The 26,844-nt window shown below is 40.5% G+C and overlaps 1 protein-coding gene across 1 annotated transcript in view; it reads left to right on the top strand.

Moving 5' to 3' along the window:
- Nucleotides 1-618: 618 nt before the first annotated feature.
- Nucleotides 619-26,844, top strand: part of LOC134657682 (serine/arginine repetitive matrix protein 2) — a 32,754-nt gene continuing 6,528 nt past the window's right edge. Inside the window, exons 1-6 of the mRNA XM_063513245.1 lie at nucleotides 619-897; nucleotides 7,067-7,269; nucleotides 18,146-18,545; nucleotides 23,220-23,448; nucleotides 23,546-23,704; nucleotides 23,826-23,965. Coding sequence (XP_063369315.1) covers nucleotides 659-897; nucleotides 7,067-7,269; nucleotides 18,146-18,545; nucleotides 23,220-23,448; nucleotides 23,546-23,704; nucleotides 23,826-23,965 — 1,370 coding nt within the window. The 5' untranslated portion in view covers nucleotides 619-658. The remainder of the gene's footprint in view (nucleotides 898-7,066; nucleotides 7,270-18,145; nucleotides 18,546-23,219; nucleotides 23,449-23,545; nucleotides 23,705-23,825; nucleotides 23,966-26,844) is intronic.

The following is a 26,844-nucleotide window of genomic DNA, read 5'->3' as shown; positions in this document are numbered from 1 at the left end:
CACGCAAGTGTTGTTCACTCGCGTCTTTTATTCATTATAGACTTCTACATTCGATCTTCTTGGTGTTATAGTACAACAACCTACGCCTCAATAGTAATCAATACTCATCACTAGTTTACGTTGTCAACCAATTAACTTTCAGAACTTTATTGAATGCAACTTTATTGGGGATTATGTAGGTATAAGTACACTATCTTTGAATACATGTTATGATTTGAAGGTGTTATCTGTGATCACGTGCGATATTAATATTTATCACTGCGACAAAATATTGCGGTCGGCAGCGCTCGCGCGCCGAAGCGATCTAAAAACGTAAAAAACATCATTAGCATTTACAGGTTTGATGACAGTGGCACAGTGGCGATGGCGTTACAGTTAGATCATCGTGCGTGCGCGTTATGCGGCAACCGGGGTAGCCGTTACATACATTACGACAAGACTAGCGCGTTCCTTAGGTACTTAATATATCTATTACATCGCGTCATCAGAATAGATAGCGATTAACGCACGTTGATATACCTAATACTATACACTCACGGCGAGAATACCGGAAAGCTACATTACATTACATTTTATAGACTAGGACCGACGTGCTAACATTATGTCGTGTTTCAGATCGCGACGCCACGGTGTCGCGCGATGGGCTGACTCTTCCACCATGGAGAAGGAGAGTCGCGAGCGCATCAGGCGCGGGCGCGAGGCGCGCGGCACGTCGCCCCGCGCGGCGCTGCGCCGCGTGCTGTTGCTGGCCGAGGGCAGGCAGTTCCGCGAGGCGGCCGCCGTGGTGGCCAGGGCGGGCAGCGGGGTGCTAGCGCCGCTCGCCGCCGATCTGCCGCTGGACCTGCTAGCAGACAGCCTGCCGCACTCCGCTGTACTCATCGAGCTGCTGCTCAACAGGTAACCATCAGGGCCATGTTGCATAACAAACTACAACTAATATTACAAGCGGAACTCCTTTTCTAATTTCATTAATTAAATAAAAAAAGCGGCCAAGTGCGAGTCGGACTCGCCCATGAAGGGTTCCGTATTTAGGCGATTTATGACGTATAAAAAAAAAAACTACTTACTAGATCTCGTTCAAACCAATTTTCGGTGGAAGTTTACATGGTAATGTACATCATATATTTTTTTTAGTTTTATCATTCTCTTATTTTAGAAGTTAGGGTGGGGGGGGACACATTTTACCACTTTGGAAGTGTCTCTCGCGCAAACTATTCAGTTTAGAAAAAAATGATATTAGAAACCTCAATATCATTTTTGAAGACCTATCCATAGATACCCCACACGTATGGGTTTGATGAAAAAAAAAATTTTTGAGTTTCAGTTCAAAGTATGGGGAACCCCAAAAATTTATTGTTTTTTTTTCTATTTTTGTGTGAAAATCTTAATGCGGTTCACAGAATACATCTACTTACCAAGTTTCAACAGTATAGTTCTTATAGTTTCGGAGAAAAGTGGCTGTGACATACGGACGGACAGACAGACGGACAGACAGACAGACAGACAGACAGACAGACAGACAGACAGACAGACAGACAGACAGACAGACAGACAGACAGACAGACAGACAGACAGACAGACAGACAGACATGACGAATCTATAAGGGTTCCGTTTTTTGCCATTTGGCTACGGAACCCTAAAAAGGAGTTCCGCTTGTAATATTAGTTGTAAATAGTTTGTTATGCAACATGGCCCAGGCCATAAGTTTCATTTCCAATGAATCAAGTGCAGTCCGGGTAACCCAGTAAGAATCATCTTGGTAATATCCGTAACAACTAAAAACTTACCTATGCCTATGCGAAGCCAAGAGGTGGTGTAACGACTTTTCTCGAATTTCTTGTGATAAAGATGAAACAGTTTTAATGTACCTGCTTAAGTACTTAATTGTAATGTAAAAAACCACATCGTAAAGATCGCGTATAAACACACTTATTTCGAGACTGAGTATGTCTACAGTGTTTATACTTATGCAATGTTTTCATCACCAAGCAATCTGCGGATAAGTGCTTGAAGTGATCGTTAACAACACAATCATTGAAGGGGCCGCGCCGCTAAATAGTGGGTGTCGAAAATCATCTTCAAATCCGAAATATATTTATTAAACAACATAATAATAACAGCATAGGTACCTTCAGATCCACAGCGTCGGCTTCGTCATCATACAGATAGCTCATCCACCTCAGGTTTCGTCAAAATAAAATGCATATTTTCACATTAAATATGTCATCCGCAACACGCATCGTCAAATTTTAAAGAAAATTGGTCATTACAAAATACATAATAATAAGCCATAAACCTATATCCTAATCCGGTAAGTACCCGGCACAGGGCGGCACAAACGTCCCCAAAATACCAGCGGCGTTCCCGCGCTGAATAGCCAACGATATACGCTGGACCAGGTACGAACCAGACCTAGGACCGCAACCCCTATCCCGCAAGCGTTTTCCCAGGTCCCTCACTAAAACCTTCGCCCCGGAACACCAAGGTCCAAAGCAGGGATGTTGCGAACATCCGCATCCGCAACCGCGGAACTTCCGCATTATTTTCAACATCCGCATCTGCATCCGCATCCGCATAAAATCGATGCGGAGCTTATGCGGATGCGGATGTCGAACAAGTCGGTACAGGAACGTCTTAGCGGCGGCGTAAGTGCTAGGTAATTTCGTCATTACCTATAACGAAATCGTCTAGATCCAGAAAAGTCGGTCAAGTTACTGTTTATTAAATATAACGCACCTATATTCTTGCTTAAATACTAAACGTTTAGTTTTTTTTAATAACAAAATACTAAAAATGTAATATTTGACGTTTTCTAAGTACCTAATCTTGACATCCGCATCCGCATCCGCGGATGTGAACCTTTAAATATCCGCATCCGCATCCGCATCCGCGGATGTCAAAAAATCTGCATCCGCAACATCTCTGGTCCAAAGGGTCTTCAAATTGGGCGTGATCGTGACATTATCTCAATGCAACAATGATCAATGGTAATTGAAGTGCGTTGATGTTGAAGATATAAAATAATTAATGTATATTATAGTTACATACAAGCGTTGCACCAGTCGTATTAGAAAGAGGAAGGCGCGAACTGTTATCACTAATCACTTATTAACTTGGCTATACGGTGCTATTATAAATTTTTAACCCATCTGCTAGACGGGTTAAAATATTTGCTTTTGGGAATCGGGAAAAGCCCCGTACATTTTTCAAATTTTGGCCCAAAAATTTCGGCTCCCATGAGTGCCACCTGTTTTTTAAATTCCAAGTTGGCAACATTGGAGTCGAGGCGCGAGGCAGGCGGCGCAAGGCAACCGGTCCAGCCACTTCGGGGACTTTCTCCCAAACTCGTTTTGTTTTACTAATCTCGGAGTGACAGTGCCATCGATCTCATATCGGCGTATGCGATCATTCATTACTTGATTTACATTCACTCGTTCGTTACTGTAGTTAGGTAACGAGTAAATCCGCGCGACATGATGTTATTGGATAACGTTATGTTATGTGATATGACTGGTGACAGCTAGTGTCGAGGGCTGCTGACAGCTCACTCGCATATATAAGCATATAAGCCCATTATGAGCCCAATCAACCATGGATAAGCATAAAACATTTTGGTGAAAGATTAGATAGATAAGAAGACAAGATTATGTTTATGGTTGCATAAAGGAAGATATTCCTTGTTCTTACAATTTAAGCAAAAATATACTGAATAATGACGCTTTGTTTATGGTAGCTTTTTAAATAATTATGATCGTGTCAAAAAAATATGCGCGGATGCGGATCTTCGTCCAGGGTATATTATTACAGATGTACAAATCTAAAAATACTCCAAAATTGTGTCTATTAAAAATGTATGTTAAAATAAAATACGTTCAACGTGGGAACCGCTTGACGAGATTGCACAACCATAATAAAGAGCTACAAAGCGTGTCATATATTTTTTTACGAATAAGAAGAATTCCGCTAATCATTTCCATTACGCGCGCGAACGCTGGCTGCTGCGATGCGAGATCCACGAGATAAGCCATCCCGTAACTCGATGATTAAATATGAGAGAAAACTAATAACAGTGGATAAAGAAAGCGGAGAGCGAACAATGAATAATTAAAGCTGCCACCACACCACCGCGCCATCGCCGCGCCCAGCCCAGCGCTTCTGCAGATCTGCACTGATTTCATGATTTGTTGCTCACTCCACTCATAGGCGAGTCGCACGATTTAGTATTAATATATTTGCACGTACACAATTATACACTCTCGCCGTCATTGTCGGCTGACGGAACAAATATTCTGCAGACATGAAAGTGATTTTGTGTTAAGTGAATAGATAAGAGACGAATGTTTAACAGGCGACACGTTGAGTAAGACACGTTTACTGAGGAAACAGAAAACGCAAACACAGATTATTTATAAATTGTACATGTTTAATACAACAATTACAACAGGATTTGTCGAAACCGACGAGGGGCCGGCTTTGGTTGAAATTGGAACATAAATTTAAACTGAATATGGAAATTTAAACTATAGAGATGACACTAGACATTTTAACTAGACATGACGATTGGAGAAAGGTTTAACCTGTCATGTTATGCCAACTATGGTTCATCTGCATTCCTTACGTCGCAATTCCACTTGTAGAAAATAAGCTTTCATAAAAAAAATGTTCTGAAAAACTTGTTAAGAAAGGTGGAATGGAAGTTCTCTATCTGAATGTAGGTTTATTTACTTAATGTTTAAAAAGAATATTTCAGTCGGCTCCCAACCATACGAGTTTCATTAAACAAATGTTATCACTACACCTTATATAAAACAAAGTCCCCCGCCGCGTCTGTCTGTCTGTATGTTCGAGATAAACTCAAAAACGACTGAATGGATTTTCATGCAGTTTTCACCTATCAATAGAGTGATTCTTAGAGGCTTCAGTGTATAATTTGTTAAAGGTCGTGCCGTGCGAAACCGGGGCGGGTCGCTAGTTTTAGTAACATGTTTGATGTAGATATTTACTTGTCAAGTTTGTCTCTACGTCCACATATTTACTAACGGCAGACAAGTCAGTTTATTGCACACAAATTAAGAATATTAGTAGGAATAGTAGGTAGAGTAATTGTCTACAATTCAAGTACAGATCAAAAATAGATCGGTTTTAGGCGGACTTCACCACCAACAATTGTATCAACTCAATTCTCAACCTTTGGAAACAGAAGCAGCTGGCATACTTATATGTGATTCGGTGCGCAGAAGTGAATGCGACACAGACGTAGCTGCACTGCATGGGAGCCGTGCTGCGCCGGTGCCGTTACGCGCGCGCGCAGCTCGCCGTTCAGCAGTTTTTGCGGAACACTAATCAGAGCGCGCGCCATTGTCTTGAGACTCCCGCGGCGCTACAACTATTTGCCTAAGATGACAAAATAGATAGTTTACGCGTCTGCGAGTTCCTGCCTAATATATCATGGCCCGAACAGTTGTAATACTTGTTTGTAATAGAGAGTCAGAGTTATATTGGCCTGACAGTCTGCCATCTTAATATGAGTAGCGTCTTCAAGTTGGATACGCTTTGAAGCCTGGCGCCGCGATGATGGCCGTAATGCTCAATATCTTAAAAAATATGTTATGTATACTGGCGCAAAGAAAACATACAGTAAGGAATCAAACAAAAAAAAAAGCGGCCAAGTGCGAGTCGGACTCGCCCATGCATGAAGGGTTCCGTATTTAGGCGATTTATGACGTATTAAAAAAAAACTACTTACTAGATCTCGTTCAAACCAATTTTCGGTGGAAGTTTACATGGTAATGTACATCATATATTTTTTTTAGTTTTATCATTCTGTTATTTTAGAAGTTACGGGGGGGGGGGGGACACATTTTACCACTTTGGAAGTGTCTCTCGCGCAAACTATTCAGTTTAGAAAAAAATGATATTAGAAACCTCAATATCATTTTTGAAGACCTATCCATAGATACCCCACACGTATGGGTTTGATGAAAATAAAATTTTTGAGTTTCAGTTCGAAGTATGGAGAACCCTAAAAATTTATTGTTTTTTTTCTATTTTTGTCTGAAAATCTTAATGCGGTTCACAGAATACATCTACTTACCAAGTTTCAACAGTATAGTTCTTATAGTTTCGGAGAAAAGTGACTGTGACATACGGACGGACTGACGGACAGACAGACAGACATGACGAATCTATAAGGGTTCCGTTTTTTGCCATTTGGCTACGGAACCCTAAAAAGGAAAGAGACACAATAAGCACATAAGGTATTCCCACTTCCTAGGATTATGGTGATTTATACGTAGATATATAGTCTGTTGTTTGTTATGTAAGTCTGTACTTTTCACAGCTTGTCTCTATAATAATATTAGACATTGAAAATGCGAGTGTCGTTATAGCTTTTTTACACGAGGCCAATAATCAAAACTCATTAAACCAATATTATAACGTATAAGTATTTAGTAATAATCCACTAAATTCATTAAAGGAGGATTGTTTTTAAGCAGTACTTGACAAAAGTAATTCTTAACCGGTGGTCCCTGAGATCACTTGAAGTGCAAGAATAAATTTCATCGATCGGTGGTCTCTTATTTTCATTGAAAGTTTTTATAAATACTTTAAATTATGAACAACCATGCAATGATTTAGATTTAGACGATGCGATGACTATCTCGGGAGGTAATTGACCTGAAGTAAACTCTGTGTATAACGCATCATTGCGTTTACGAAGCTTCATGTTACGCCGTCCACTTCAAGGGAAGACCGTCTATAAGGGAAGATCATCTACAGGCTCTTTCATTGCCTTTAACTCTTGCATTTGTACACGTAAGCTTCTTTAAGAAGAAGAAGGAGTCGTCACGCTCCTATTTTCTGCCTGAGTCTGACAAGGGATAGTTCGCCTTCGTCGTATGTAATTTACTCTGTAAGTAACTGTGTTTCTCGTGTCTCTGTTTTGTACCATAAAGCATATTAGGTATATATACTCGTATACATATACATACGGTCTTCCCATATTTTTTATATTACCATTGTTCTTCACTTTATCAATTTAACCTTTTTCATGTGTTTGTGCAGGCTGGTGGAGTTGGACGTGTCACCGCGGCCGTCGCTGCCGGTGGAGGCGCTGGCGTGGCGGCTGGCGGCGCTGCTGGGCGGCCCGGCGGGTGCCGGCGAGGCTGCGCGGCTGGCGGGAGCGGCGCGAGCGTTGGCGCGCTACCAGCCCGCGCTGCCCGCGGCGGTGGACGCGCGGCGCCGGCAGCTCGACCAGGCCGTACACGGTATGTACCTATCACACACACACAGCTATACGATAAGGTACTCAGTTACCTAAATTGGGCGCTCCACCACCATACTCACGGTCACAAGGCACATGCATTTACCTACGTGTCGTTATCGCATTGCGAATCGAACAAATACGTGCGCACATTTGTTGCCTCCCCGAATAGTAAAACGAAACATAAATCGTTTAAACTAGGTAAGTACTTATTGAGCTCTAAGCTCTACATCCTACATCTGTCGTATGATCTGTATTAGTGACATTGTCTCGGTTTTCTCTGCTAGCCCACATCGCGATAATGTCGTCTTGGCAGCAACGGGTCCAGCTACGGTTGTTGAGCCAACTGTTAATGCGTCGTTATTGTTTCGGATGCGGCCCCGTTCCCACTCCGACGGCGACGCGACGGCAGGTGCTTGCGAGTGGAGTAAGGCAAGGCAATCATCGGACTTATAACAATTTAAACCTACCTATTAGTGAGTGTCCATTTGATGAAAAAGGAAAGAGACCCAATAAGCACATAAGGTTTTCCCACTTCCTGGGATTTTGGTGATATACTTAGATATAGTTTGTTGTTTGTTATGTAAATATGTACTTTTCACAGCTTGTCTCTATAATAATATTAGACATTGAAAATGCGAGTGTCGTTATAGCTTTTTTTACACGAGGCCAATAATCAAAACTCATTAAACCAATATTATCTATTTATCACGTATAAGTAATTAGTAATAATCCACTAAATTAATTAAGGGAGGATTGTTTTTAAGCAGGTACTTTACTTGGCAAAAGTAATTCTTAACCGGTGGTAGTGGTAGATCACCTGAAGTGCAAGAAGAAATTTCATCGAGTGGTCTCTTATTTTCACTGAAAGTTTTAAATACTTTAAATTAACTGCTTTATGTCATTTTAGTTTAAAATATTTATTATTATTTAGTATTTCTCTCTTTATCCGGATTGGCGGGAAAATGCAAACGACAGGGTTGAGTGGAGGAAGGGAGGGGAGGCCTTTGCCCAGCAGTGAGACACTAAACCAGGCTAACAAAAAAAAAGTATTTAAAACGTAAAAGTAATCTCAAGTTTAGCGACAGCGAAGACGGATGACAGATTCTCAGCTTTCTCCCGCCTTGGGCCATTAGCGCAATTAAAGCGAGTTAATAACATGTTGGCAAACATCAGACACATGGGTGATGGCACCAAGCCCCGGAAGTACAATGACGATGGACGAGTTATCGCATCGCGGATCGCAGCCATCCACTACGCGGTGTACGAGGTACACGCGCCTAACCCGAGGTAATCTACCTAGGTACCTATAAGCTATTACATAGGTACAAGTAACAATTTTACAGGTTTTTATGAGGCAAGCAATATTATACCGACTAAAATGCGGTCCTGTACTTACGGATTCGATGGACGAACTTGTCTACTACGTGACAACGTGACAATGACAGTAACAGTTCCTTGTCTGCCTCTTTAGTGACGTTTATTTATCAGTAGATAACGCCTTGCAGTCGATGCATCCATTAATTCGCCTGCTCGTTAATTGTAAAGTATGTTGCCTTTTAACTAGTCATTGCTCAATGCTCACGCCATGTCAAGGGTAACTCTCCGAGGCAACTAAGCATTCTGACTATTACTTATGAATAATTTACATGAGCCTATTAGGTAGGTACCTACACATTGAAATCTTCCTATTGAAATAAAACTGGCATGGTCAGTATCAGTAGCATTAACTTTATCATGTTTGGATATGTTGAATGGACATAGATGTTTTCTACATATACCTATAATTGACTTTGTGTTAATACTGTACTGTGCTTGGTAAACGATTGAAAAGCTCCTTAAGCCGATTATTTTCAATTTCCCATTGCCAATTAGCTAACTTCTTTAATGATTGTTTTGAGAGATATGTGTAGACCCCAAAAATGTATAGTTTCCATATGTAGGTATTACCATTCAATATTTATACGGTCAATGTGAACCGTGTACACTGTATGTATATGTAGGTATAACAGATCTGCACCAGCAATAGGAATCACTCGGCCACAGTTTAAACGGCCCCGCCCCGGTGTGCGATAAATATCGAAAGCTATGGAAACGATTAAGATTAGCTACGGGTAATAATAATAACATGCAAATGTAATGCCTCATATCCGCGCTACAGCCTTGACTTCAGGCTTACGAAACGACGGCCTTCATACGAGGGGTCAAATCAAATCAAAATACTAAACATAAGCTCATAACATAATAAACATGGCGGACTTAATGGCGGACTTAATGCCTTTAGAGGGAGTGAATTCCAAAGACGGCTAGCCTGGACGGCGAAAGAATGAGTCATGAAACCAGTACGGTGAGAAGGTATGGTCAGTTTGAGAATGCGGGAGGTACGCAGCTCACATCCTGGGCGCGGAGTGTCGAACACGAATTTACTTTTGAGATATCCCGGAGCTAATATCTTATTGATACGGTTTTAACACCCCCTGGCAGGCTGGCACTGACTAAAATAACCGACTTGGTTTCACATTACATCTCAAAACTTTTTTGTAAGTAGTAGAAGCGTTGCGAGACTTGCACCTTTTTAAATGTAATGTTTTTGATGGGTTTCTTTGTTTGTTTGTTGTTTGTTTTTTTTTAGTAACCTGAGATATTTGTTCGTAAGTTACCTAAATTGGTTTCTACTCTTCACTAGATGGCAGTAGTAGTAGAATCAACGCTGCTGAATCCGTCTGCAGGAAATTTCGTATACTCGTACTCGTAGCAGCGTATTTATCCGCCTTTATAAATTATCCGCGGGCACAATAAAATTTTGCGAGATCAGGAAAGATATTAAAATATCAATCCCAACAAAATGTGAAAAAAAAAGAGCCAGGTTCAATATTAAGAATAGGCTGCTATTTAACTGATCACCAGATTTAGTAAAATTTAATACCAAAAATATATATTTTACCACCCTAAAATAATAAATGATCACCAAAATTGTATCTCCATTTTAATGTGAAATGATTACCAATTTTATTACATTTTACTATCCTTTAAAAGGAAATGACACCAAACTAATCATTATTAACCCAAAAATAGTAAATGATTACCAAATTTCAAACCCCATTTTAATGTGAAATGATAACCAAATGTTTAAATCTTGCTATCCTATTAAAGAAAATTACACCAAAATAATCATTGTATACCCAAAAATAGTAAATGACCACCAAAATTTGAACTCAATTTTAATGTAAAATTATAACCAAATTTTTAAATCTTGCTATCCTATTAAAGCAAATAACTCCAAAATAATCATTGTAAACCGAAAAATAGTAAATGACCACCAAAATTGTAACCACATTTTAATTAAAAAGAGACAAATATTTAATATATCGTTATCCTATTAAATTAATTAATCCACTTCGTCACCTTTTTCTAGTAGCATTTTATTTCTGTAACAATCGCAGTTCTAACCTAACCTAACCCACTTTTCTAGTAGCATTTCGTTTCTGTAAGGGTCGCAGTTCAAACCTAACCTAACCCACTTTTCTAGTAGCATTTCTTTTCTGCAAGGGTCGCAGTTCAAACCTAACCTAACCCACTTTTCTAGTAGCATTTCGTTTCTGTATGGGTGGCAGTTCAAACCTAACCTAACTTGCTTTTCTAGTAGCATTTCTTTCCTGTAAGGGTCGCAGTTCAAATCTAACCAAACCCACTTTTCTAGTAGCATTTATTTTCTGTATGGGTCAACCTAACCCACTTTTCTAGTAGCATTTCGATTCCGGAAGGGTCGCAGTTCAAACCTAACGTAACCCACTTTTCTAGCAGCATTTCTTTTCTATAAGGGTCGCAGTTGAAACCTCACCTAACCCACATTTCTAGTAGGTAGCATTTCTTTTCTGTAGGGGTCGCAGTTCAAACCTAGTAATTTTGGCATCATTTTACTTTATTTGGTAATATGTGTACATTTTTTGGTAATCATAGTGGTTTATTTAGGTGAAAATATCGCATTAATTTGGTCTTCAAGATTTGGTGATCATTAATGATTTTTGGTAATCATTCAATATATTTGGTATTCGAATACAATTTGAAGTGCAGTCGTAATTAAAACGGTGGTGCTTTTGTAATTTTAGGCCTTATTTTTTTGGTGTTCAGTATTTTTTTTTGGTAAGCATGATTTTTAGGGTTCCGTAGCCAAATGGCAAAAAACGGAACCCTTATAGATTCGTCATGTCTGTCTGTCTGTCCGTCTGTCCGTCTGTCTGTCCGTCCGTATGTCACAGCCACTTTTCTCCGAAACTATAAAAACTATACTGTTGAAACTTGGTAAGTAGATGTATTCTGTGAACCGCATTAAGATTTTCACACAAAAATAGAAAAAAAAACAATAAATTTTTCGGGTTCCCCATACTTCGAACTGAAACTCAAAATTTTTTTTTTCATCAAACCCATACGTGTGGGGTATCTATGGATAGGTCTTCAAAAATGATATTGAGGTTTCTAATATCATTTTTTTCTAAACTGAATAGTTTGCGCGAGAGACACTTCCAAAGTGGTAAAATGTGTGTCCCCCCCCCCCCCCCCGTAACTTCTAAAATAACAGAATGATAAAACTAAAAAAAATATATGATGTACATTACCATGTAAACTTCCACCGAAAATTGGTTTGAACGAGATCTAGTAAGTGGTTTTTTTTTTATACGTCATAAATTGCCTAAATACGGAACCCTTCATGGGCGAGTCCGACTCGCACTTGGCCGCTTTTTTATTTAGGGTACCAAAGTATTTTTTGGTGGTCATTATATTTGTAGCCTTAAGGCTATTCGTCGTTGTTTACTTCGCCGGAAAAAGAATTGTGATCTATATGGGTGCCAAGTTCTAGTTTGCTTGGGGTGTAATTCAAGTTCAGGATTTGACTGTCTAGTTTTTACGTACACGCTATATTATTTCTCCTATTTCTCCGGCTCTAACGACTTTGATGAAATTTGCTATATGGGGGTTTTGGGGGGCGAAAAATCGATTTAGCTAGCTAGGCCTTATCTCTGGGAAAACGCGCATTTTTGAGTTTTTGTATGTTTTCCGAGCAAAGCTCGGTCGGCCAGGTATTATATATTATTGGATAGTGTCGTCAGTGTTTCCCTCGTCGTCGCTTCGATTGCTGCCACTTTATCGCTGCCGCAAGAGCTAAAGTTAAGTACCTATATATATACTGCCACGTCACTTGCAGACTTGTATTGTAAAGACAAGATGCACCCATGCTCAGTTACGATACACTTTTACTAACGAATGTCTGTCTAGCATTTCTATCTAGCAATTTTTATTTAAATACCTAGGTACTTACTATACCTCATCTTGTTTTGTGTAAACGCCAACACCCCGAAAAATTTAAACCTTAAGGTAACCTTGAAACCTTAACCCGTTACTATAAATAGGGTTTGGTGACGACTATAATTAACTGCGTCATATACCTAATTTTAAAATTTTCCAAACTATGGTCACGGTGGTGCTTCGATTATGTGTGTGGTTGTCACTGTTGTCATCAGTTGCCACGGATGAAAAAAGATTGAATTACCGCAGGAAACACGCGGTCATCGTTTCGTAACGAGAAAGCATCTCCGTATTTCATTACTTTGGTTATTTATTTAACGTGCGACAAGTGGTGATTGCCAGTGTTCGTGGAATAGCAGTAACCTTAAATGATCTTCGAAAGACCTTATCTCCTTATCATAAGGTTTACGATTGGTTAGTTAAGTATGTAACTATGTTGGCGATGCCACTCGTGGGTTAGCTCACTGAAGATTGTATTTGACCGACTTTTTCTTTCAAGCATTACGGTATCATAACATTCATAACATAACGTCATTTTATGCGTTATGTCGTTAATGAACCGCAATAAAAAGTGTTCCGAACGGTTCACTTGAAATACCGTTGGTTAAATACCGGGAAAACGTTAGGCGTCACGTTCACGTAGTTTTTGTACAATTATTTTATTACCGTATGCACCTATTTAATTTATGTCATAATATTTTAACAAATTAGATTGCGATTGTGCTAATAATGTTTTTGTAAATAGGTTCACATAGTTAAACTACGCGTACCTTACTCATGTCAATTCATGTTTAAATGAACAAATGTCACGGGTAGCGGCTAACTATACTTACGTATAGTAATAGACCCTATAATGGACGTGGAACCAGTAATGGGACATAAAACCACAAATCATCTAAAATAAGTATGTAAAAGTAGTTTATAAACACTGGCTATATTTTACCATAAATAAGAGTTATAGAGCTGTTTAAGTTTGACTTTTTATTAATTTCGGTTACTTTTTAAGAAATTGGCGACAACCCAAAGATTGCCGTGTCACTGGAAGAAATAACCAGTAAGAATTCTTAACGACTTCGCTAAGAGAGTTGACTTCATATATTAAATTGTAATTAATTATTACTTGGTGTAAACTAGAATGTGTTTTGTTAATTGCATTTACCAGTAGATAAGGTATACAACACACTATGTTGTGACTCTAGAGATGTATAAAAAATAGTGGTATTTTGCCCAATCCCATTATAGGAGCTGTAAAACTGCATACCTCCTATGATGGGACAATTTACATAATGGTGCTTGCCATAGCGTGATTTCATGTTTTTTAAACAATACAGAAGTATAATTTAGTTACGAACTATGTCAGCAGGTCTCCTCGGACTTCGAATAAAATAATATCGTTTATACAAAATTTTATTTAACTTGCCCTGTTAGTTTGTACTCGTATGTTAGTTAGTGTGGTTCAAATCTTGGAAATGGCATTTGAGCCACTTTCGGATTTCCGATTGAGTTGAAATTTTGGATACGTGTGCAAACCGGATGACAATGCAATATTATGATAACATGGACCAGAACTCATGATGGAGACAGGAGGTGGCCATAGGAACTCTGTGATAAACGCAACCTAATTGTGTTTGGGTTTGTTAGAATTGTCTCGATGAGTATTAGTTGACTGTCAAAAGAAAAATACATTCTTACATAAAAGCTTATACCAAAAATGACTAATAACTAGTTTTTTCCCAAAAACTTATTCCCTATTCCAATATCTTATACTGATAGGGTATGTCCATGTCCATTATAGGGGGCCCATTACTGGATCCACGTCCATTACCGGAGTTCCATTACTGGAGCTTTGGTGTCCATAACTGGAAAAAAAAATTCTTTTAATTTATTAATTGGAAATTATATGGAGTGGGCATTCGCGGAAACGCACACAAATTGCTACGGTCTTACTTGAGCAACAGATCTCAACTAGTAGAAATCCCATACTATGACGAAGAGACAGGGGAACTCAAAAATATTCGATCTGAAACGCGAACAATAAATTCATCCATACCACAGGGAAGCGTTATAGGCTGTATTCTGTTTATAATTTACATAAATGATTTGCCCAAAGCCCTAAAACAACATAGCGTGCTCTTTGCAGATGATGTGTCCCTACTCTTCAAATGCCCTAAAAACTATGACATTGAATATGAGATTAAATCGACGCTTACAGACGCAAAACAATGGTTGGAAGACCACTGTCTGGACTTAAACCCTAAAAAGAGCAAACTGATACAATTCAAGCCATATCAAAAGCTATCTTTGGACCTAACAAACTTAACTAATGAAATCGGAATAGAAGAAGTAAATGAAGTAAACCTTTTAGGACTACAACTTGACACAAGCCAAAATTTTCGCGTTTCGTGTACGCACTAAGCGTAACAAAAAGAAGCACAAATATCGAATGCGCTCGCTCCGCATATTACGCCTATGCCTACGCCTGGCTTCGTTATGGAGTGATCCTTTGGGGACATAGCGTAAACGCTCACGAAATGTTTGTTGAACAAAAAAAATGCCTGCGTATTATTATGAATGTTCATCTGCCAGAAAGTTGTAGAGACCACTTTATACAATTGAATTTCTTGACTCTACCATGCATATATATATATGAAATTAGTATGTTTGTAAGGAAGCACATATATATGTACGAATTTCAAAAAAGTGCACGACGCCAGAATAAGTTAGCTGCCCCAGAATCGAAACTGAACATCTACAAGCAAGGGCCATACTATCGATCAATAACAATTTACAATAAAATACCAGAATTTATAAAGGCGGACAACAAACTATGTATGTTCAGTAAAAAGCTAAAGACTTTTCTCATCCATAAAGCCTATTACTCAATTGAAGAATATATGACTGACATTGCATGATATTAAATTTTTGTACATAATTATAGATACTTACCTATTAGTGAAATAATTATCTTCTCTATCTTATTTTTATTTTTCAAATTTCATTGAATCTTTTTTTGACATTTACTAAGTTATTTGTGAATTGTGCTCCTTATTATTATTTTCTTCTTATTATTATTTTTTTAATTTTTTGACATATTGCAATATAAACTGCTTTACTTTGAATGTGCACCCGTGTAGCGTTAAAAATAGAAATCTGATTTTTGCTTGTTAATAATATTGTTTAAAAAAAAAAACCCTATATGCATGACGTTTGTACCTAAAACTTAGTAGTTTAAGAGATTTTGCAATGCCCTGACAGGGTATCATGTACCATCTACTTTACGAATAACACCTGTGTATTGTAATGTACCTGATTATGCAAATAAATAAATGAAATGAAATAATTATGTGGAAACTAATTGCAGTATCTTTGATACAACACGCCTGAAACATGAAAGAAGGATATTCATAGGAGGAGGATATTCATCTTTTAACAAGCTAAGCGGTAGAACTTTTACAAGTATCAGGGAAATATCACAAATACTCCAAATTTCCTCTTAAATGTCCCATGACTGGTGCCGTTACTATAGGTATGTATTCCAACCCAAAACCTAAAACAGCGATCAAAAGACTAGAGGCCTTTAAAAGCTACCAACAGGACCCCCACGTCATGTACTTATGTGGACGTACAGTACATCCAACTAAAATTAATAATTTCGGAGGATTAATCGAAATTTAGTTCCACACATTGATAACCAGCAGACCAGTTTTCATCAAATCCGGTTAGATAAGTAGTAGTAGGTAGTAGGTCCTGATGGTCTAGTCTGCTGACTATTATTTTGTAAGAGCATTTACTTCCTTTCATACTTTGAAAAAATAAAGTCTCGTCAGTAAGACAACTATATATTTTTCACCTCAGCAGCTCGAACAAGGGTATTTTGCTACTTAAAAACAGTGAGCAAAATCGCATTTTGCTCACTGAGTGAGACAAAATGACATTCAAGTGACCTTAATATTCAAATGTCAACATGCGGGGTCTAATACAAGTTCGAAATACTTGGATTTTATTATCTCTGTCCCTTTCACGTCGTTAGCAAAAAGAAACAGACAAAAAAAAGTTCAAACGACATTCAACGGTATATTGACGGTTTATAGGTAATAGACCCCCGAAAAACGTCAGAACGCATCGTTCCAAAACACATACAAGTATGAATTCTTAATAATTAATTAATTAAAATAAAGTTTCAGATTTGATAAAAACTGATAAAACACTTACGTAAAATACGTAATTTATTGTACGATTAAAATAATGAACTCAAAAATACACAGTATATCACGTAAAATAAATAATTATACTTTTAAGAAACTTTTTTTATTTATTTAGAAACAGTCTTATAAACATGTAGGTAAATAAGCTAAACAGCTAGAATTTTTTATAATGTAGACCGATAGTTTCCTATATGCAAAACATATTTTGTAATAAACTTAATACTATGAAATGCTATCTGAGTAGGTATGACAACTGTAAAAAGTAACAAATAATGAGATAGCTTAACCTAACTTTCACACGAATTTAATAATTAGAATAGACCTTCTTTTTAAATAACCCTAACGAACTGCCAAATATATCTACGTTCATACACTTTTCATTATACAACCTGCATGCGCGTTTAATGTACGATTGCTGAATCTTTACAATAGTTTACAAATAGTAAGTATCCGCAATTCGGACCGTATCTTACAATGTTTTTTTTACAAAAAAAAAGTTGCCGATTCAAATGTCAATCAATTGATGGTCGTTGTTTTCATATTACCTATTTTACTGAAATTTACTACGTTTTGTTTTTGTGTTTGATTGTGGTAATTAAACTTAATTGTTAGTATATCTTAAGAATACATGACTAAATAGGTAAGTGATGAAGAAGGATTCCATTTTTCGGGTTGTCTAATATGTTCTCACTGCTGAGGTGAAAAGTTTTGTGAACTACACGAGATCAAAGTTATTTACATCTCGTGCGCTTTTGAGCACCTTACTACGCTCAAGATTCTAAATTATAGACTATACAGGGTGGATTTTCTTTTTGGGTCAGTGAGGGCAGCTACCAGATCCCGTGCTGCTACGAGAAAATGGTCTTAGAAGACCTTCCCTCGATTTCAAATTAATGAAGATTGGCTTTTACAGATTTTGGAAAAAACATACAGGGTGCGAGAAAAAGGTCATTTTTGACAAACTTTTTTTTTGATGCCAATAGATCTCATTCCTATTGAGGATCAAAAGCTTGTATGGAAGCAAAAAAAAATTTCCGGCTAGAAAAGCCACAAATTGAGGAAAACTTTTCCCATACAATTTGTATGAAAATGAAAACTTTTATTTTTCACATGCTATTTTTGTATGCCAATCGATTCCATTCCTATCCAGTATCAATAGTTTCTTTGGGGTCAACTTACGGTAATGTACTAAAAAGCCACAAATTAAAGAAAACTTTTTCCATACATTTACTATGGAGAAAACGTGAAATTTAATTCACAGTTTTCTATCTGGCCAATCAGTCCCCGTACGGTTGGACTGTAGCAAAGGGGGGGCTGGGACTTATATGCTGTTAGGTATGTGTGATAGAGAATTTATTTATGATTGCGCAGGTCTGGGCACTCATGGCCTGACCGCGGCCGCAGGTGACGGCGGCGACAGCGAGCTGGTGTCGCTGCACGCCGCCCTGCGCGACGCGCTCGCCGCCCACGTGGAGGCGTACAAGCAAGCGCTGCACAAAGTTCAGGAGCTGAGCGCCGTGACGGCGGTGACGGCGCCCGCCGCCTCCTCGCACCAGCGCTTGCTGGCGCTGCCGGCGGCGGACGTGGAGCGGCGGCTGATCGACAACGCGTCGCTGCTGGCGGCGGTGCGGCGCGCGCCGCCCACGCTGGCCGCGCTGGCGGCGGCGCTGGACGCGCGCGTCGCCGCCGACAAGCAGGTGCTGGCGTGCGCGGGGTTAGTGCGCCGCGCCGACCCGCACAACCATAAACCACCGCCCGCTAACGACACTAGGTCAGACATCATTTCATTACTTGATATTTTTCATTGCCGTATAAGTTCATCGTGAAAGATTTGCAAGCTATGGTATGCAAGCTTCTTTGCTTATGGCGTTTTCTGGTTGCCGTTAGGTATAGCGTAAACCATGAAGTAAGGAAGGATAGACTTAAGCCCTTGCTACACGGTTGCCGACAAGCCTTCTAACCGTCTGACCTTGGTCTGACCTTGGTCACTTTTGGTCAAATTTTGTTGGAAACAACTGTCTACACGGTCCGTCCAGACCAAGGCCACGCGGTCTGAGAGGCTTGTCGGCGACCGTGTAGCAAGGGCTTAAGCTGTTATTCTATCGGCTCATCGTGGATATTTAAGTCATCACTTTTTTACTATCCTGGCACATAGCTCCACTACAGCCTACAGCACTATTCCACTCCACCGTTGGTGTTGTGTTTGTTACACGGTCAGAACGCATTCAGAGTATACATTCAACTCAAATCCATTCTTGCTTGTCCTTACGCGTTTGACTAACTAATGAGATGAGACTTGGAATCGGTCATGCCTGTCCTGTTTTAATTAATTATACTTTTATGGTGTGGTCACGTCTCCCGTATGTCTAGTGACAGAGTTGCTAAGCGCATCTTCTACTCTGAGTTGCAAAGTGACAAGCGGAAACAGGGCGGCCAACTTTTGCGCTACAAAGATGTGCTGAAGCGTCACATGCGGAGATGTGACATTGAACCATCGCATTGGGAGACTTCGGCACAAGATCGGCCGAAGTGGAGGCATATAGTGAGTACAAAAGTGCGAGCCTTTGAAGAACAGAGGCGAGTGGAACTCGACGCGAAGCGTGACGAGTTAAAGGCCCGACCACCTGCGGTCATAAACTACAATTTTGTCGGAGGGGTGCTGACCTGCGGTGAGTGTGGACGTACATTCGCCGCAAAAATAGGCTACGTCAGCCACCTGAGAGCTCACGATCGTCGCTCTCAATAGCCAGTGAATATCCAGTCGCCGAGGCCGAAATCGGCTAGGACAGGATGATGAATTATAATTGTTCATAATGGAAAATCATTGATTGCTTTCAATTTCCACAATCCATTAAATATTTACCATTCGTTTCATTGTAATTTGTTGTACCTATGTTACCGTATAGTATAGGTATACGTAGGTAATATCGTGATTCGTGACTTTGTATCCAGTGTGTGGGTACTCGTACAAACATGTGGATTGTGGCCTGTGGGAGTTATTTGATGTTATCCAAGACGTCGGCACGCACTGGAAGCGTCGAAAGCCTTGGACATTAAAATGTTTTCTTACTTCACGATTGCGGCATTTCCTGTTATATAAAGTGTAATTTAGCGATTATAAAGTAGATTAAGTGCTGACCAGGAAACATACAATTTTTTACATGTGTTGTGATCTCGCAGTTTTAACTTAATAACGTTAATAGGGCTTTTAATAACATATTACATGAACATGGCGTATAGTTTACGCGTAACCTACATGCGTAGGTAGATATTATCGCAACGCGTCAAGTAATTTGGTTGGTCTGCGGTAATAAAGGTAAGTAAACAGCGAGAAGCGAGGGCACGCGGTCAGCCCGCGGGTTTGCTCACCTGTTCGATGCGGTCAAATGCCATAATGCACTTACGGTGAGGAAAACTCAGTAGAACAGGGGCTAGACCAGTGGCAATCGTTATAGAAATTGCCACTAGAAACTTAAATACTACTTAATTCAAGGAAAACTTTTCTTTTCATCCAACCCTGGAGCGCGCAAGTGGCCCTATCCGACAGGGCACTATAAGATAAAATTATATTTATCAATTTAAAACTTATGCTAATTTGATGATACAATGGTAATTATCCAATATATGCTTATATACTAGTAAATTCATAGATTCAACTATATCCCTGGTTCGCAAGTGACTTGATTATTCTGCTGCGCTCGCGCTACCAACGAGAACATATGAGTGATGGGCCACTGCACTCGATCGGCATGCGATCAATATGTAATTACATTGATATTATGTATCTACAGTCACCAGCATAAATAAATGACTATGGGCAGCCGTGCAAAAATATCTGATGCTCCATTGGAGGCATAAGTATATGACGACACTACCTCGGTAAAAATATGTGATCCTTTGTGACCAGCAAAAATATCGTTAGTCCGTATCCGCATAAATATCGGATCGGGTCGCTTAAAAATATTTGATTACTCATAAAATTCAAAATTATGTGATTACTCTCATCTGGAATAAATATATCTCCACTGTAAAAGCAAATACATCGGATGAACGACAGACCGCCTATTTATCTGACACGTTGGAAAATCACAAATATGTTATCGACCTTTAAAAACGAACCATACATGTTTGGTATAGAGCCGTAAATTGTATAAAGTGATTTGACAATTCACGAAAAGAGTGCCGACTTGTCATTGTATATGTCTGTCTCATATTATATTCTATCATCGATTTGACGGAATAAACTGGATATAATTTTGAATTGTAACGTATTGCAATCATGAATCTAGTATATAACTGGATCTGGCATGAGGGGTGGGGGAAATGACAAAACGGGATAGTCTTATGTATCTTTCAGTAGGAGTAGCAGCGAAAGCGCTATTATTGTTTGTCCTTGTCAGTCTCACAGGTTGACCTCTTCATCATTCTTTTTTATGTAAGAAGGAGGTTTATTACACATTGTCTATTAAAAGTCTACCTGAATTATGTCACAATTTAAAATTGCAAATGAAATATGTGAGACAGACATATGAAATGACAAGTCTGCACTCTTTTCGTGAATTGTCAAATCACTTCAAACAATGTAAGGCTCTATGCTATCCAGGTACGGTTCGTTTTTGCCGATTGATGACATATTTCATAATAACGTGTCAGATATATAGGCGGTCCGTCTGCCATCCGATGTATTTGCATTCACATTGGAGAGATATTTATGCCAGATGAGAGTAATCACATAATTTTGATTTTTATGAGTAATCAAATATTTTTAAGCGATCCGATCCGATATTTATGCGGATACAGAGTAACGATGTTTTTGCCGGCCACAAAGCATCACATATTTTTACCGAGGTAGTGTCGTCATATACTTATGCCTCCAATGGAGCATCAGATATTTTTGCACGGCTGCCCACAGTCATATATTTTTGCTGGTGACTGTACGTGGTGACAGGAAAACTAGTGAGGCGAGCGGCCACGCGCCGGCTCAGAACGAACACGCTCCACGACGCAAGGGCACCGTCCTCTTATTATAAATAAAATAGATTAGCATTACCACACGTTAGATAACTCCGCTTTCCCTCATAACTTGCTCACAGTTTGCATAAAAATCCATATTTAAATACTCATTATGTGTCAGAATCAACAGATCTGATAGCCACAGCCCACAATGGCTTTATATTGCGTACGCTTAGGAATGTAACTATCGTTTCCTCTTCAGAGTGTTGAACTGCGTTGTTCTGCTGATATCTAAGTTGCGTGAGGGTGGCGACCTGACGAGGCGAGGTGGCTTAGGATCATTTAGCTTGCGAGATAGCTTACTTCATTACTCTCACTTGACATGCCAACAGCGCGTGTTCTCGCGGAAGCGACCGGAGGAAGCGTTTCCCTCGTAAATCGCGTACGAGCATCGTTTCCCATTGTCTAGCGATTTCTCCGCGACATTATCGATTATTGGTTATTGTGAAAACTGAGAGCACATTCTCGTAAAACTTTATGCGTACGATTTCATACGCCTGCGTATATTGTTTCGACCTTTGACTGTTGTTATTGTTAAGAAACATTTAGAAATTTAATCGGCCTTACGTGCTGTCTGCTGTGTAATTACAACATTCCAATATTTCGTGGCGATTCGGTCTCACTGAGGCGCCACGTACCTAATATATAGTGTGAAAATCGCTTTGGTTACTCCAGTTTTATGAAATTTAATCTTTTCGCTAAATCATGATATTGTGTAATAACCTTTTGCGAACCAGTTAGACCCAGTCCGACTCTCAGCATTGTGCAGCGGCGAGCGGCGACTCCGGCGCCGGTATCACTGTTTACTCACGTTCCATTCATAATAAACAGTAAAAGCACAGAACAAGTAATAAAGTACGTATGACTCCTAAGAACTATACCTAATAAAGTCGGATTTATAGCTAGGTATACATATATACTGGCTGGCATGTTCGCTTTCGATTGGTAGAAAAGAAAATAACGGAGCGATAATAAAAGCTACTGTTGCGAGTAAAAGTTACAGCGACACAACATACGTTATAAGTGTTGACAATATTAGACGCTTTTTCAAACAAGTTTACACGTTTTTCCAATATTCTTACAATGCTATCGATATTTACATATCAATCGTGCGATCGTTCTGTTAGAGAAGTTAGTACTTTCTAGTCTATAGTTTATCGCAGGTTTAAGGAGCACTTTTTTAGTACCGTCGGCAATTTCACTATGTTAGTATTAGTACCTACCTTTGTTGGAGATTTTTATCCAATAATCAAAGAAGTAACTTATTTTTATTCCTGTTGTTATATATTACACTTAGTACCTTTGGATTGGACCTACTTTATACAATGATTGCTGATTAGGTATAACTTGCAATAATCTAAATACATAAGTAGATAAAACTAATTATACTCGTATGAAACATTGACAATGAATGACATGTTTCTGTTTGCAGGCCGGTGGCTGGCGTGCTGATGAGCTACTCCCGCGGCTGCGCCACGCTGCTTTCCCTGATGACGGACGGCAAGGGCCCGGCGCCGTCCGGCGCGCAGCCGGAGCCGGGCCCGGAGCCGGAGCCCGCGCCGGAGCCGCCGCGCTCGCCGCCGGACTCGGCCAGCGACGGCTACCACTCCGACAGCGACCACTCGCACCCCGCCCCCGACAGGTACGTGTTGACTCGTCCGGTACGGAGCCCGCGCCGGAGCCGCCGCGCTCGCCGCCGGACTCGGCCAGCGACGGCTACCACTCCGACAGCGACCACTCGCACCCCGCCCCCGACAGGTACGTGTTGACTCGTCCGGTACGGAGCCGGGGCCGGGTCCGGAGCCGGAGCCCGCGCCGGAGCCGCCGCGCTCGCCGCCGGACTCGGCCAGCGACGGCTACCACTCCGACAGCGACCACTCGCATCCCGCCCCCGACAGGTACGTGTTGACTCGTCCGGTACGGAGCCGGGGCCGGGTCCGGAGCCGGAGCCCGCGCCGGAGCCGCCGCGCTCGCCGCCGGACTCGGCCAGCGACGGCTACCACTCCGACAGCGACCACTCGCATCCCGCCCCCGACAGGTACGTGTTGACTCGTCCGGTACGGAGCCGGGGCCGGGTCCGGAGCCGGAGCCCGCGCCGGAGCCGCCGCGCTCGCCGCCGGACTCGGCCAGCGACGGCTACCACTCCGACAGCGACCACTCGCATCCCGCCCCCGACAGGTACGTGTTGACTCGTCCGGTACGGAGCCGGGGCCGGGTCCGGAGTAGTGTTGAGTCGCTCACTCGTGAGGCACCTCATTTGTACCACTCATTTTGTTAATTTGTTGCAGTACTTCGTACCGCAAAAATGTCTTACTTCACTCCTCTATTCATTTTACTCATGCCACACAAATCACCCGTTCAAATTCACTCGCGAGTCTCGCGACCCTCAAAACTCATACACTCCTCACAACTCGCAACAGAGTCCCTGGATCGCGCGAGGCGCTAGGTGCTCGCCTGCTCGCCGACACTTAAAACTCAAATGTCTCAAATGAAGAAACGAGTAATGATCCACACTGTCAACTGCCGAACTACAAACCTTATGGCAACGACAAAAGGTCCACCGAGAAATGCGTTGAGTTTGTACCACTCACCGCCTCTCTGTGACATGAACCCCTCAAAAATCCTTTCAGAATGAAACAATGAATTAGAAATACCCAAAGAGGGAGTGAGACCGACACGCGACGTACTTCAATATCGCTTCGCGTCACCACCGAAAATACGTTAAGCGTTAACAATTAAACACGAAAGACAACAAGCGTAAGCGCTGCAAGCTTTCATACATCTTAAAAAAATTGTCGCTGTTGGAATTAATGGAATAGTTGACGCTGAAAATATGCTAGTACCTCACCTCATTTGAAGTAATGTAACAGGTATTGTCACTTTTGTTGAGCTGCAGACTATCGGTGGTTTTTCTCAGGGATCATAGGTTCGACGCTTTGCTGTCACACAACCCGTCTGTGAAATTCCTTAAGAAATATACTTACTAAACGTATTTATAACTAGGTATGGGCGCCAGCACGCTGTACAGCGTACAAAAAAAAGGTTAAGCTAGAATGAGATAAAGTAAACTATTTCTTTGAGCTTGAGACAGTTATGTATTCTAAAAAAACTATCAGTTAGTATAAGAAGGTAGTACAGAGGATAACCTTACGCTATTATTATGTATCTAAGCTTAATACTATTACAGTAGACTGGTTACGCAGTCTAGATTAAAGTTTATCAATTTCTAATCACTAAAGTATGCACCGAGCATTCAAAGTCTATAGAGAGGCCACTGTCGTGTTTGCTAAAGTTTTAAAATTAACTGAGAGATTAGATTGGACCACACCTGAGTCACGTGTCTGTAGCAGAAGGCAGTGGAGCCGTGGCCACGCTGTTCCAGTGGCGTGCCGAGGATGCAGCCAAAAGTCGCGGTGACACGCGTCGAAACCGTCGGCGCGCGTCCAGTTGGCTGACTCCCCAGTCACGCCAACGTCGCAGTGAGCAGCATGGACCACGAGCCCAAGGCTACAGCGGCATCCAGCATTGACACGTGCCCGGAGAAAGAGTAAGCGTGCCCAAGTAACGGAGTGGACCGATGGGTGGATGGGTAGATAGGTAGAGGGACGGATGGACCGGCATCAAAGCTAAAGAAAAGAATTATTATAAGAAACACGTCACACCTTGACTATGCATGTGCATTTCCTGCCATATCCTACAGAAATAAACCCAGCAATAATTAAAACTCCCATCTTACTTCAAGAATTTAGAGGAAAACTTACAATCTGCCACGTGGTCATTTGCCACATATGAACAAAGACGGAAAAAAAGGAAAACTACACTCCCTACAATAAATATGCGAATTCTTACCCGGATTTTCATTGAAACTGTCTGTGTGTATAAAAATAAGTTTTAATTTGGCCCTTCAAGGAACCACGGTACACGACGCCATGCTTGTGTGTGCTGTAACAAAGGAATGGAAAATCAATAACGTTGCAGAGACTGAATTATATTATTGTAACACTAAACTTTCGAGTTGCTACTTACCTTGCTACACGAAGTGTGGGTGCATGTTTTTAAGGGATGCCTCCCAGGACGAATTGACTCCAGACCACGACGCTGTTCGCTCACATGCCGCCGGATCTCAAGTGATGAGAGGATCGCGTTCGACAATCGATTTCCTTTCATTCTTTTTTAAAGCTTGCGTCTATGACGCGGAGTCGAGAAATTTTGCCATGTAGCAATCGATGTCCCAAAATATTACAAAACAACAAATTATAGACAAATTATATTGCGTGTCAATATTTTCGAACTATTAAACCTAAATATTTAAACTATTAAAGAAGATATCTAAAGTTAAAAAAAATAACCATAAACAATATAGAAATATAGTTGACTTTCACCTGATCGAGTATCTCTGGATGCCAACAGATGGCGTTAAAATTAATCCGTGACGACAGCTATTCCGCCACTAGATGTCGATAGGAGTATCATAACGAGGTCAATATTACCATAGAATTTTGAACCGTTACATTACCACCTAACTTAGATAAAAAAAAATGTTTAACTTACATTTTTTTTTTTTTAATACCCTACTAACTATATTCACCATACCATGAGGCATATGCAACGCTAACTATCAAGTTAAAATATGTTTATACCTAACATGCAAGAAACTATTGACTAATGAGAAGATTGGGAGAGTAAATCTCGGCGGTGCAGCGAGCGAAGAAAATTCTAAGCGGGGTGCACGTCCGAGCTTCGCCTACACCACAACCACTAAAAGCTAAGAGTTGACTGCAGGAACACCACAGTGGGGCGTACAGACAGGAAGAAAACAAAATTTCGACCCTTGTCGACTTCATGGAGATGTGCATCAGAATAACACGAACTCCCCATGCACGGACCGCAAGCGAGAATCCAATGCATGAAATAAAGTAGACCGCGACTTAGCAGTCAAACCCGTTCCTAATTAAAAATAAACTACAAAATTATTCTAAGTGTCGAAACCGGTAGTACATTTTCCCCTATCTCCCCTTTTGTACCAAATGTGTAGAAACACACCGAAGACTTCCGTC

Source organism: Cydia amplana, chromosome 20 (assembly GCF_948474715.1).
Source record: "Cydia amplana chromosome 20, ilCydAmpl1.1, whole genome shotgun sequence".
Classification (NCBI taxonomy): Eukaryota; Metazoa; Arthropoda; class Insecta; order Lepidoptera; family Tortricidae; genus Cydia; species Cydia amplana.
The sequence above is the reverse complement of the archived record's forward strand: the minus strand, read 5'-3'. Positions and strand labels throughout refer to the sequence as shown.